The sequence below is a fragment of the Stenella coeruleoalba genome (assembly GCF_951394435.1).
Source record: "Stenella coeruleoalba genome assembly, chromosome: 8".
NCBI lineage: Eukaryota > Metazoa > Chordata > Mammalia > Artiodactyla > Delphinidae > Stenella > Stenella coeruleoalba.
In genome coordinates, this window is record NC_137154.1 from 94320402 (window position 1) to 94333055 (window position 12654).

The 12654-nt window shown below is 48.2% G+C and overlaps 2 protein-coding genes across 8 annotated transcripts in view; both read left to right on the forward strand.

Moving 5' to 3' along the window:
* KMT2A (lysine methyltransferase 2A) overlaps nt 1-7944 on the forward strand; it is a 76346-nt gene extending 68402 nt beyond the window's left edge. For 6 of the 7 annotated variants that reach the window (XM_079929788.1, XM_079929790.1, XM_079929791.1 and 3 more), the window contains 5 exons: nt 469-647; nt 810-913; nt 1950-2033; nt 2451-2580; nt 3041-7944. In XM_079929788.1, coding sequence (XP_079785914.1) covers nt 469-647; nt 810-913; nt 1950-2033; nt 2451-2580; nt 3041-3316 — 773 coding nt within the window. In that variant the 3' untranslated portion in view covers nt 3317-7944. The remainder of the gene's footprint in view (nt 1-468; nt 648-809; nt 914-1949; nt 2034-2450; nt 2581-3040) is intronic. The other variant, XM_079929792.1, reaches the window with a different exon arrangement.
* Nucleotides 7945-8641: 697 nt separating this feature from the next.
* TTC36 (tetratricopeptide repeat domain 36) lies at nt 8642-12553 on the forward strand (the record flags this gene model as incomplete). Its single annotated transcript, XM_079929799.1, is given in 4 exon segments — nt 8642-8804; nt 8807-8827; nt 9760-9948; nt 12115-12553. Coding segments are annotated over 4 exon segments (636 nt in total). The 3' UTR covers nt 12378-12553.
* Nucleotides 12554-12654: the final 101 nt, after the last annotated feature.

The window sequence follows — 12654 nt, forward strand, 5'->3', positions numbered from 1 at the left end:
TGTGCATGTGAGCTTAGTACTCCATTACCTGTAAACAAAAATGGGATCATAGTTAGAGTTATACAGACCAAGGTTCAAATCCTGTCACAGTAGCTATGTGACCTTGGGTGTTAGCCTAGGTTTACTTACCTTGAGATGAAGCTGGCGCTTCCTGCCTGGTGTGGTCATTATGCCATGAAATGAAATAACACATATAGCATTTCTGTGTACATAGAGAACATAGAAAATAGTCCATAGATTGGTGGCATGCTTTATTCACTTAATCTATCATGAGTGTTTTCCATATTGATGGATCTGTATCCGCATCATTTTAATGGCTATCTAATGTTAATTTCTAGCTTGTCTTTAGTATAATTCACCCTTGAGCAGCCTCTGGCAGAGTGATTCCCTAGCTTAGGCATTTCTGTGGTTGTATGTGGCTTCCTATTGGCTGGGCTCCTCACTACCCTGGTGCCTTTGATCCTGCAGGTGTGAACGGTTTGAGGATGCTGGGGATTCTCCACGATGCAGTTGTGTTCCTGATTGAGCAACTGTCTGGTGCCAAGCACTGTAGGAATTACAAATTCCGTTTCCACAAACCAGAGGAGGCCAATGAGCCTCCACTGAACCCTCATGGCTCGGCCAGGGCTGAAGTCCACCTGAGGCAAGTTCTCTTCCTTTCCATAAGCAGTTTGAGGTCTTGATTTTATGATCTAACGATATAATTATTTTCCCACTTAACCTTTGAGATTTCCAGTGTTAACACTGTCCTTCACTGGTTCTATTAAAGTATTTCTCTAAGTATATTTTCATCTTTTGGCTCCAGGAAGTCAGCATTTGACATGTTTAACTTCCTGGCTTCTAAGCACCGGCAGCCTCCTGAATACAACCCCAATGATGAGGAAGAGGAGGAGGTGCAGCTGAAGTCAGCTCGGTAAGTCTGGAGTGGAGAGCGGTCCTAAGAAACGCTCTCTACGAGTGAAATGCCATTTGCGGCAACATGGAAGGACCTAGAGATTATCCTACTAAGTGAAGTGAGTCAGAGAAAGACAAATACCATATCATATCACTTATATGTGGAATCAAAAATATGATACAAATGAACTTGTTTACAAAACAGACTCACAGACACAGAAAACAAACTTTGGTTACCAAAGGGGAAAGGTGATAGGGATAAATTAGGAGTTTGGGATTAGCAGGTACAAACTACTGTATATAAAATAGGTAAACAACAAGGTGCTACTGTATAGCACAGGGAACCATGTTCAATATCCTGTAATAAACCATGAAGGAAAAGAATGTGAAAAACAATATACGTATAGGGCTATCCCTGGTGGCGCAGTGGTTGAGAGTCAGCCTGCCGATGCTGGGGACACGGGTTCATGCCCCGGTCCGGGAAGAGCCCACATGCCGCGGAGCGGCTGGGCCCGTGAGCCATGGCCACTGGGCCTGTGCGTCCGGAGGCTGTGCTCCGCAAAGAATATACGTATAACTGAATCACTTTGCTATACACCAGAAACTAACACAACATTGTAAATCAACTATACTTCAATAAAAAATTTAAAAATAAAATAAAAAAAGAAATACTCTTTGCTTCCCTCTGTTGCAGTTTTGCTTAGATCACAATTTCCCAGATAACATTTAAGAAGACTGAAATAGAGTTTGTGTTGAAGTAACAGTAGCTGGCTGGCAAAGAGAGAGGAATGTGTTTTAGAGGAGAAATTCAAATAACTGTAAGATGTATATTTTATTTTCTTTAACTGTAGTGTACTCTGTCAGCTTTGCATGTACCACCACAGACTTCATATATAACGTACTATATTTTAGGCCTAATTTTATAAGGCATTTGTTATGCTTGGGATTGAACACACAGAATAGTGTAGTCATACGTTCTAGGAACCTTTGATCCAAGACTCAAAACTGATGATTTCCTGAAGAGAATTCATTAATAACGAACCGTCTCTCTTTAGGAGGGCAACTAGTATGGATCTGCCAATGCCCATGCGTTTCCGGCACTTAAAAAAGACTTCTAAGGAGGCAGTTGGTGTCTACAGGTATGGCTAAAATTGTAGAAAGAATTATAGAAAACTAATGAAGTTTTCCAAAATCAAAGTGGATCAAATGCTGGAGTGACCTCCCTCATTCAGTAAGTGAGGTTTTTATCGATATTTCTAATCTAACCTGATGTCCTGGGACCCTGCAGCTCCTTGTGTTGAACGAGGAATGTAACACAGTAAGCTTTAAAGTATTGCTGCTTCTGGTGGGCTTTGGAACGGAGAAATCTTTAATCCTGGGCTGTTTGTTAGAGTGATTAATATACTCAAATCAGGTGGGTCCAGATTCTTTCCAAGCCTCTGTCTCTCCTGGGGAACTAATAGACCAGGAGATTTTATTCATTTATTCATGTATTCACACATTTAACCTTATTTGCAAAATCTGCAGCTGATGTCTTTTCCGTCTTTATGTCCTAGGTCTCCCATCCATGGCCGGGGTCTTTTTTGTAAGAGAAACATCGATGCAGGTGAGATGGTGATTGAGTACGCTGGCAATGTCATCCGTTCCATACAGACTGACAAGCGAGAGAAGTACTATGACAGCAAGGTGAGTTCCACACTTTCATTCCCCAGTTCTTTCGTTATAGAAAGGGGCCATCAACTATAAAGATGATCCCTAGATTGCAGAAGAATTAGTATATTCTAATTAGACTTTTTTTTTTTTTTTTTTTTTTTTTTTTACATTTTAACATCTCTGAATTTGTAGTGGGCCCAGTCCACTCTCGGGATTAGCACACAAAGATACTCTTTGAAGGTTTGTCTGAATGGATCCCAGGATCACAAGCACACAGTTCTCTTGCCTGTGGAGACATTAAGAAACCTCTAGTCTAGTGCCTGTAATCTAGGAATTTGTCATGGAAGCATCCTGAAAGATGGGAGAAATCCAGAAATTTTACCAGAAGAACCTGTTCATCAGTGGCTAAGGTCACATCAGAAAAAGGTTGGGAAATGTTGTCAAGCCTGCGCTGTAATAAATAACAGGTTCTTCTCCGCTCTCCTTCCTGTAGGGCATTGGCTGCTACATGTTCCGGATCGATGACTCCGAGGTGGTAGATGCCACCATGCATGGAAACGCTGCCCGCTTCATCAATCACTCATGTGAGCCTAACTGCTACTCTCGGGTTATTAATATCGACGGGCAGAAGCACATTGTCATCTTTGCCATGCGCAAAATCTACCGAGGGGAGGAACTCACTTACGACTATAAGTTCCCCATTGAGGATGCCAGCAACAAGCTACCCTGCAACTGTGGTGCCAAGAAATGCCGGAAGTTCCTAAACTAAAGCTGCTCTTCTCCCCACTGTTGGAGCACTAGGACCCAGGGCCTCCAAAACAGTGCCGAAGGCCTTTGCCAGCAGCCAGGAGTTCCAGGATTGAGTGGGCACAGTTGAGGGGCCTCCGTGATGGCTGGGCTCCCTTAGGTCCCATATTCACATTATACATGTGATCATAGTCCTGGAGAGAGATGAGGTCTCGAAGAAAAGATCCGCGATCGGCTTTCTGCTGGGGCCCCTCTGATTGTGTGCCGTTAAAAAGCGGGAAACGGGTCCCTAGCAGACTTGCCTGGAAGGAGCCTATAGAGGGTTAGTTATGTTGGGAGATCGGGCCTGAGCACCTCCTCAGAGAGAAGTTGCCATCCTTGCCTTGGCCTTTCCAGAGCACTGTAAGCAAGGGGTCAGGCACAGCCCCAGTGCGGGCGGGGTTGGTTGCCAGCCGGGCCCAGCCTGTAGCCGTGTGTTGAACAAAGGCGGTCTGGTGGTTTTCCCTACGATGCTCCCACTTGAGAGTTCCCTTCTGGTTGGGAGACAGGATTTCTTAGCACCTTTGGTGTCAAAGGCTGTCTTGGGGTTGTGCCAGTTCATTACCAGACGTTGAGCCTGTGGGCTGTAAGTGGGAGTGTTACCCCCATGAGCCTTATCTCAGACAGTCACCTTCCTAGACAATAGGAGCGGCTTCCCTCTCATTCCTTCTCTTCACTCCACTTTTCTCGTCCCCCGTTCTGCATCCCACTGCTTTCCCGTGCTCTCTGGGTGGTAGGGGAGAGTGACTCCCTGCTCGAGGACACTCCCTGTTGGGCATAGGATGTGCCTACAAAACGTTCCCTGAGCCTGTAAGCACTCCCAGTGGGGAAGTGGACAGGAGCCATTGGCCATAACCAGACAGAATTTGGAGACGTTTTCATAAAACTCCACTGAGAGTTTTAAAGAAATATATGTAGCATGATTTTTTAGAAGAGGAAGATTATTTAAATAGGAGTTGAATCATGCAACAACCAGAGTATCACAACCAGGGTAACCCCTGGGCCCCATTCCTAGGACGTGATAACTTTATTTTCCCCTTGTTAAGACATAGGAAGACTTAATTTTTCAATGGTCAGTGTCCAGTTGAAGGCAGAACACTAATCAGATTTCAAGGCCCAAAACTTGGGGACTAGACCACCTTGTATCGAGGGAACTCTGCCACCTGCACAAAATCTATAGATAAAGTAAATTAAATGACACTACTGCCCTGATTACTCCCTAGGATGTGGTCAAAACAGCATCAAATGTTTCTTCTCTTCCTTTCCCCAAGACAGTGTCCTGAACCTGTTAAATTAAGTCATTGGATTTTACTCTGTTCTGTTTACAGTTTACTATTTAAGGTTTTATAAATGTAAATATATTTTGTATATTTTTCTATGAGAAGCACTTCATAGGGAGAAGCACTTATGACAAGGCTATTTTTTAAACCGCGGTATTATCCTAATTTAAAAGAAGATCGGTTTTTAATAATTTTTTATTTTCATAGGATGAAGTTAGAGAAAATATTCAGCTGAACACACAAAGTCTGGTTTTTCCTGCCCAACTTCCCCCTGGAAGGTGTACTTTTTGTTGTTTAATGTGTAGCTTGTTTGTGCCCTGTTGACATAAACGTTTCCTGGGTTTGCTCTTTGACAATAAATGGCAAAGGAAGGTCCCCCCAACTCCATCGGGCCACTCCCCTCCTTCCCAAATCGAAGCTCCTGAAAAGGCTGCGGTAGGATCTCGACACAGCAGTTTCTTCTCTTCTTTTCTGCCCTGTCTCTCTCCTTTCTGGCACAGCTCAGTGCTGAGAGGTGGGAACCTACACTTCCCTCGTCTTTCCTCCTTCAGAGTTAGCAACCAAGCTGAATGGCAACCTGACATTTTCCATCACCATCTGCCTCATAGGTCACCTCGTTCCCTCTCCCTCTGCCCACCAAGTCCTCATGCCTGCAAAGACCCCCCCGGATCCCCCTGTGCCCTCTTTTGGGGCAGCCCGTTGAAACTGAAGCACAGTCTGACCACTCACGATAAAGCAGATTCTCCTCTGCCTCTGTCAGCTACAAGGTTTCAGAGCAGCGTAGTCCAGTGGAGGGCGAGGCACCTTTTCTCGCCTCGAGAAGCCCATTTCTACGGAAGGAAGTCTAGCGAAGCAATACGACTCAGCCCAGCGCTCTCTGCCCCGGGACTCGTGGCTCTGCTGTGCCTTCCATCCTGGGCTCCCTGTTCTTCCGTGACCTTAATTAAGAACTTTGGTGGCTCTGCTGGAACATTGTCACTGTTTTCACTGTCATGCAAGGAGCCCAGCACTGTGGCCAGGAAGGCAGAGACTCCCTGTCATCGTGGAGAAGTGTCAGCAGGGGGCTGGGGAAAGCGCTCTACCCAGACCTCACCTCCCTTCCTCCTTTTGCCCGTGACAAGATACAGTGGCCCAAGGGGTTCCACTAGTGTCTGGTTTCCTTTATTATTGCACTGTGTGAGGTTTTTTTGTAAATCCTTTTATTCCTATTTTTTTTAAAGAAAAATACCTTAAGCTGCATTTGTTACTGAAATGATTAATGCACTGATGGGTCATGAATTCACCTTGAGAAAGACCCAAAGGCCAGTCGGGGGTGGGGGAAACTCAGCTAAATAGACCTAGTTACTGCCCTGCTAGGCCGTGCTGTACTGTGAGCCCCTCCTCAGCTCTTTCTACCAGTCCCAAACCCTGAGGCCAGGGGAGGAACCCCCAGCTCTCCTTCTCCTGCCAGCTGCAGATGGTTTGCCTTGCCTTTCCACTCCCTGTCAACCGCGGAAATGAGGAATTCCTCTTAGAGCTCAGCCTTGAGTCCATTGCCAAAATTCAGCGTACCTGCCAGCAACTTGGGGAATAAGCTAAGGTTTCCCTACAAGAGGGAAAGAAGGCAAAAAAAAAAAAATGGCATAGCTATCTCCAAAACACCTCCGAGTTTCTTTTGAAAGTGACCAAGGGAATCTCCGCACAAAAGTGCAGACTGAGGAACTGTGGTGGGTCATTCCCAAGAATCCCCTAAGGGGCATCCCGAAGGGAGTAACAGCTGCAAACCTGGTCAGTTCTCAGTGACAGAGCCAGCTCACAGCTTCGCTGCTAGAACCTGTCGTGGCTGCATTTCCTGGTGGCCAGTGACAACTGTGTAACCAGAATAGCTGCATGGCGCTGACCCTTTGGCCGGAACTTGGTCCCTTGGCTCCCTCCATTACCGTCCGCCACCTCCAGCCCGGCCCCTCCTGTTTTTAGACCAATGACAAGAATCAAGGGGGAAGCCCTGGCAGCTACATATACGTTTTCAACCAGACTCCTTTGCCGGGATCCACTCCACCACCCCGCTTGCCTCTGTCAAACCCCCGGCCAATGCCGTGAGCACCATGCAGCTCCCTTGATTTAAGAAAAAAAAAAAAAAAAAAAAAAAACAACAACAAAAAAACAAAAAAAAAACCTTTTAATGAATGTATCTTTCTAAAGGACTGTCGTTCAATCAAATATCTGAAAATACTAAAGGTCAAAACCTTGTCAGATGTTAAGTTTGATTTGGGATTTTTTAAAATAGAAATCAAGTTGTGGTTTTTTTGGGTTTTTTTTTTTAAAGGAAAAGCGGGTCATTGCAAAGGGCTGGGTGTAATTTTATGTTTCATTTCCTTCATTTTAAAGCAATACAAGGTTATCTAGCAGATGGTTTTGTGCCGAATCATGAATACCAGTCAAGTCTCACACTCTGAAAACTTGCAACTTTTTTGTTTTGGTTTTCAAATAAATATAAATATGATATATATAGGAACTAATATAGTAATGCACCATGTAACAAAGCCTAGTTCAGTCCATGGCTTTTAATTCTCTTAACACTATAGATAAGGATTGTGTTACAGTTGCTAGTAGTGGCAGGAAAATGTCAGTCTGGCGCTCCTCTGATCCCCCCGCCCAATGGAGGGGGACCCATCCTAAGGGGATGGCGGAACAGTCCATTTCTGGGATCAGAGAGAAATGCAGAAATGGTGTCACCTGGATTTTTTCTGCCTGTGAATGTTGCCAGTCAGTACCTGTACTCCTTGTTTCTCTATTTTTGGTTATGAATGTTGGGGTTACCACCTGCATTTAGGGGAAAATTGTGTTCTGTGCTTTCCTGGTATCTTGTTCCGAGGTACTCTAGTTCTGTCTTTCAACCAAGAAAATAGACTTGTGGTGTTTCTTTTATTGAACTTTTAACAGTCTCTTTAGTAAATACAGGTAGTTGAATAATTGTTTCAAAAGCTCAACAGATGACAAGCTTCTTTTCTAGAAATAAGACATTTCTTGACAACTTTATCATGTATAACAGATCTTTCGGTTTTTTTTCCCTTGTGTTCTTCCAAGCTTCTGGTTAGAGAAAAAGAGAAAAATAAAGGAAAAAAAATGTGTCTAAAGTCCATCAGTGTTAACTCCCTGTGACAGGGATGAAGGAAAATACTTTAATAGTTCAAAAAATAATAATGCTGAAAGCTGTCTACGAAAGACTGAATGTAAAAGTAAAAAGTGTACATAGTTGTAAAAAAAAAAAGGAGTTTTTAAACATGTTTATTTTCTATGCACTTTTTTTTATTTAAGTGATAGTTTAATTAATAAACATGTCAAGTTTATTGCTGCACATGGTTGAACTTTCTTTTGGCTTTGGCTGAGGTGGCCTAATGGGAGGGGCGTGGCCCGTGACCTGATTACAAAGTCCCTTCCACAGTCCTTTCTTTTAAGGGGGAATCGTGAAATCATTTCCCACTCTACACTCAGGCCCCACTCTACACTGTCTCTCTTAACCATATTTTCTCCCCTTATTCATCAGTGATGTATGTTCAGGACCTAATGAACTCTGGATATGAGGAAGGGGTCAAGAAGACAAAGGAATAGTTCCTTTACTTTGTACATATCCCCCTTCTTCATCCACGGGTGGTCAAGCGTTGGCTTCTAACGAGTTCCTCCCAATCTATGAATATAATAAAATGAAAGCATTTCAGGGAGAGCCTGGGCAGTACCCTCTCTTTGCTCCACTCCACCTTAAAGCTGAAATGCAATTTATTTACTCTTGTTTCTCCCTAGGACTGGCGTGGGGGTAGGGAGGCAGTTGAGAAATGTTTGTAAATATATTCTGTCAAGCCAGGGTCACTATCCCCAGGTTAAAGGGGGCCGAGTTTACACTGCAGCCAAGGAGTGGTCAACACTCCTCATGTGGGCTGGTCCTCAAACGGACCTCCTCCCTCTGGATCAGCTGGGTGGAGGCTCGGCCCTCACCCCTTTTTCCTCCCTCTCACGGGGAGTCACCTTTTTGGATTTTGGAGTTGAGTACCATGGGGACTCCAAATGATCAGGCAGTGTTGCAGGCCATCTTCAACCCCGACACTCCGTTTGGAGACATTGTTGGGTTGGACCTGGGAGAGGAAGCAGAGAAGGAAGAAGGAGATGAAGGTCAGTATTCGACCTTGGAGTATAGCTCTCCACATTGGCTGGTCTGCTGCCTCGCTGGGGTGGCAGAGGTAGGTGGTCTTACGAGGGCCCTTGTTCCACGACCCTTGGATGACGATTGCTGATCCTCAGTGCACTGACGGGGGCTTGGCAAGGGTCACTGTGCCCAGAGGAGAAAGCCAGGTTTCTCCTCCACCACCCCCCTCTGAACTTACCTCCCCGCTCAGTTCACCCCATGGTCCAAGCTTAACTGTGCTGATGGGGAGAGGGGCCACGTGAAACGCTCACGTCTTTGTCACTACAGAGTATGTCACCCTCCACAGCAGGGAAGAGGGAAACAGGGCAGGGGGTGGCTCAGCTAAACGTCTCCAACCTAAGCAAGTATTCAGTGTCACACACCTTACAAGCCAAGCCCTGAGCTAATTCTTCCAGAGCGAGTGCGCTCACTGGCTTTTCCACCAGCCCCTAAGGGGGCCTGCTTTCCGCGTCAGGGGTTTTTGATGCCCTTTGTTTCTAAAGGAGTGAAACCTAAGCCTTAATGAAACTTCAGGCTGAAAAGCTGAGAGAAACACTGGAAATGGTTTTCATGACCCGGGTATGTCATGGAGGCCTTCCTGTTGGAAGCAGTGGAGTAGAACAAAACAGACAGGCTGAAGAGCCAGAAAGACCTGGGTTCAAATCCAAGCGGTGCAGCTTATGGGCGGTGTGACCTTGAGCAAATCATTTAGCTACAGGCTAAGGAGTTTGGGTTTCATTCTCTTGGCAGTGGGGAGCCAACCAAGGCCCCTTTCCCAGGTCCCTTTGGAACTTTAAGCAGTGCTAGCTCTCTGCCTTGCTGACCTCAGTTCCCCCTGCCCCAAACACTGCATCTGACTCCTGCTGTGACCTACACCCCTGCCCAGTCAGCCTTGGCTCGTGTCCCAGGTTTCCAAAGCCCCAGGTGGCTTTTGCTTCCTGCTTCCAACTGCACACCTGTCCCCTCCTGGCTCCGTCCCTGGCACAGATGGAGTTTTCCCTCGAGCACAGCTGGAGCAGGCCAAGGCCCTGGAGCTGCAAGGGGTGATGGCAGCAGAGGCTGGCGACCTCAGCACAGCCCTGGAGAAGTTTGGCCAAGCCATCAACCTGCTGCCTGAGAGGGCCTCGGCTTACAGCAACCGAGCCCAGGCCCGGCGACTCCAGGGAGACGTGGCAGGTGAGGGGAGAGTCCCTGGAGCCTGTGCAGAGGGGCCGGGGAGGGCACAGACCAGAGGCGGTGTGTCTGTGGGGCTTGGGTATGGGGCGTGGGAAGTCACTAAGCCCCTCTGGAACGTATGCCTCTACCCATAAGAGACATACCGTGGGCTCGGCTAATTTCTTGGGGATATTGTGAGAGTCAGGGGGACTGCATTCCATTTACTTATTGATAAAAATTTAATGAGAGTCTACCATTCTAGCAGTGGGCTAGGTGTGGACGATTATAGTGCTTATAGCAATTACTGTGTGCCAGGCACTCAGCACTTCACATGTGAGTTGTAGTCATTCGTATCATCCTCACAACAACCCTAAAAGGTACGTGCTATTCTTATCTCCATTTTACAGATGAAGAAACTGAAGCATGGAGGTTAAGTAGCTTCCTACTCACACAGCTGAGAAGCGGCAGAGCTGGGATCTGGTCCAGGTGGCAGGGCTCCAGAGCCTGTGCTCTTAATCCCCACATGATAATGCTTCTCAAGAAGCTCACAGCCTAGAGGGTAGAACAGACACATAAACATAATAGCAGCATAACAAGCTGACAGGGCTCAGCATGGGATCTGTTCCTGAGGGGTGAGTTTTGAAGGATGAGTAGGCGTTAGCTGGACGGAGGGCAGGGAGTGGGAGAAGGCACGGCCTGTAGAGGTCCTGAAGTCGTGGACAGGTACAGGGAATCTGGCTGGAAAAGGGAGTGCCGGAAGAATGGAGCCTCTCCAGAGCCTGGAGAGGTAAACAGGGGCCAGAGAGTGAACAACTGCGAACGTTAGGCCGAGATCGGACTTTGTCTCGAAAACACCGGGAATCACTAACGGGTTTCAACTAAAGGGTAAACCACAGAAGCCTAGTTGGGAACTACTAGACTATCGAGACCCGTGGTGGTAGAGGTGTTCCTGGGGCCAGGAATGCCAGGCTGAGGAGTTTGCACTCCATTCTGGGAATATTGGGGGACTCTGAGGGCCTTTCCCAGGCTTGTCTGCCGCTTGGCTTTGGCAGAGCAGGGCCATAAAGGCTGCTGGGACAGCCTGCAGACCAAAACCCCAGACAGCATCAGAGGGGATTCTGCCTGGAGAAGGCCTTCAATTCCTCCTGACCAGCTCCTCTGAGGGAAACCAAGGAATGCTGTGATTAGAAAGCTTCTCAACCGACCAGTCAGGATGGGGAGCAGAGCCTCTGCTGGGTTCCGGGGACCAGAACACACAGAGAGAGAGCAGGGAAGATCAGCCTCGCTGAGGATGCTGCTGGCGCTCCCCCAGCGCCCTGCCCTGACAGGCGCTATAGACTAGAGAACTTGAGTGAATTGAAGCAGAGCCCAGAAGAAATGCAGCTCGGTACCCTCCAGTGGATACCAGCTGGCTGCCTGAGGTTGAGTTCACAGCTCTGATGCCTAATAAGCCAAGTATTTATGAGGATGATAAAAACAAAAATGCTGCAGGCCAGCTCTGGCTCCAAGACCTCTTTCAAAGAAAATTAGATACAAAATAATGAAGACCATGGAAATAAAGAATGAGAAGAGGCAGTCAGTAGAGAACACAGGTGAGAGAAGCGGTTTTAAGGCATCAATGGAAAAGAGGAGAGAAATGTCTTCAAAAGTTAGAGAGGGACTTCCTTGGGGGTCCAGTGGTTAAGAATCTGCGCTTTCACTGCAGGGTCACAGGTTCAATCCCTGGTCGGCGAATTAAGATTCCGCATGCCCCGCGGTGCGGCAAAAAAAAAGGACTTTATTGTATAAGACATGGTTGTCAGTTAATTCTAATGTTTTTGGACTCTGGGATTCGGAGTCAGTCACCTGGCACATGGTAGATGGTTAATAACGTATGCGCGCCTGGCAACAGGGCCAGATTCATAACATAGTGACCCTCCGTCCGTGTTTTGATGTATCAGATGGTGGAAAATAACACGGACAAGGCGAGACCTGGACTTCAGTCCCAGCTCTGCCACTAACTGCTGTGCAGCCCAGGCCGAGTCTTGCCAACTCTTCCAGTCTTCATCTGCGTAAAGGGAATAACAATACCGATCTCTAGGGTCAAGTGTAGGCGGGATGTAAACGGCCGAACCCCAGAGCCTCCACTCGGGTCCGGATCGCTTGCTGGCCGCGGCCCTGACCCCCGCCCGTCCGTCGGTCCCGCAGGTGCCCTGGAGGACCTGGAGCGCGCGCTGGCGCTGAGCGGCGGCCGGGGTCGCGCCGCCCGCCAGAGCTTCGTGCAGCGCGGGCTCGTGGCGCGACTGCAGGGCCGGGACGACGACGCCCGCGGGGACTTCGAGCGGGCGGCGCGCCTGGGCAGCCCGTTCGCTCGGCGCCAGCTGGTGCTGCTCAACCCGTATGCGGCGCTGTGCAACCGCATGCTGGCCGACATGATGGGGCAGCTGCGCGGGCCCCGCGACCGGCGCTGAGCCGCCGGCGGGCGGGCGTGAGGGAAGGGGGGGCGCCCGCAACCAATAAACCTGCCGGCTCTCCCAGCCACCGCCTGTGTCTGCATCCTCCGCCGTCCCCGCAGGGAAGGGCGCTCAAGTATCCCCCGCGCGGCAGGCTGTCTGCGAGGCCCGGGACGTGGCCCCGGAGCCGCCGCCCTGGGGGAGGGGTGGGGGGTGGGGTCCTTCGGGCCGAGGTCGGGCATCGATTGGCCCTGCCTGGCGCAGCCCCAGCCCCTGCGGATGACTGCAGTGCTCA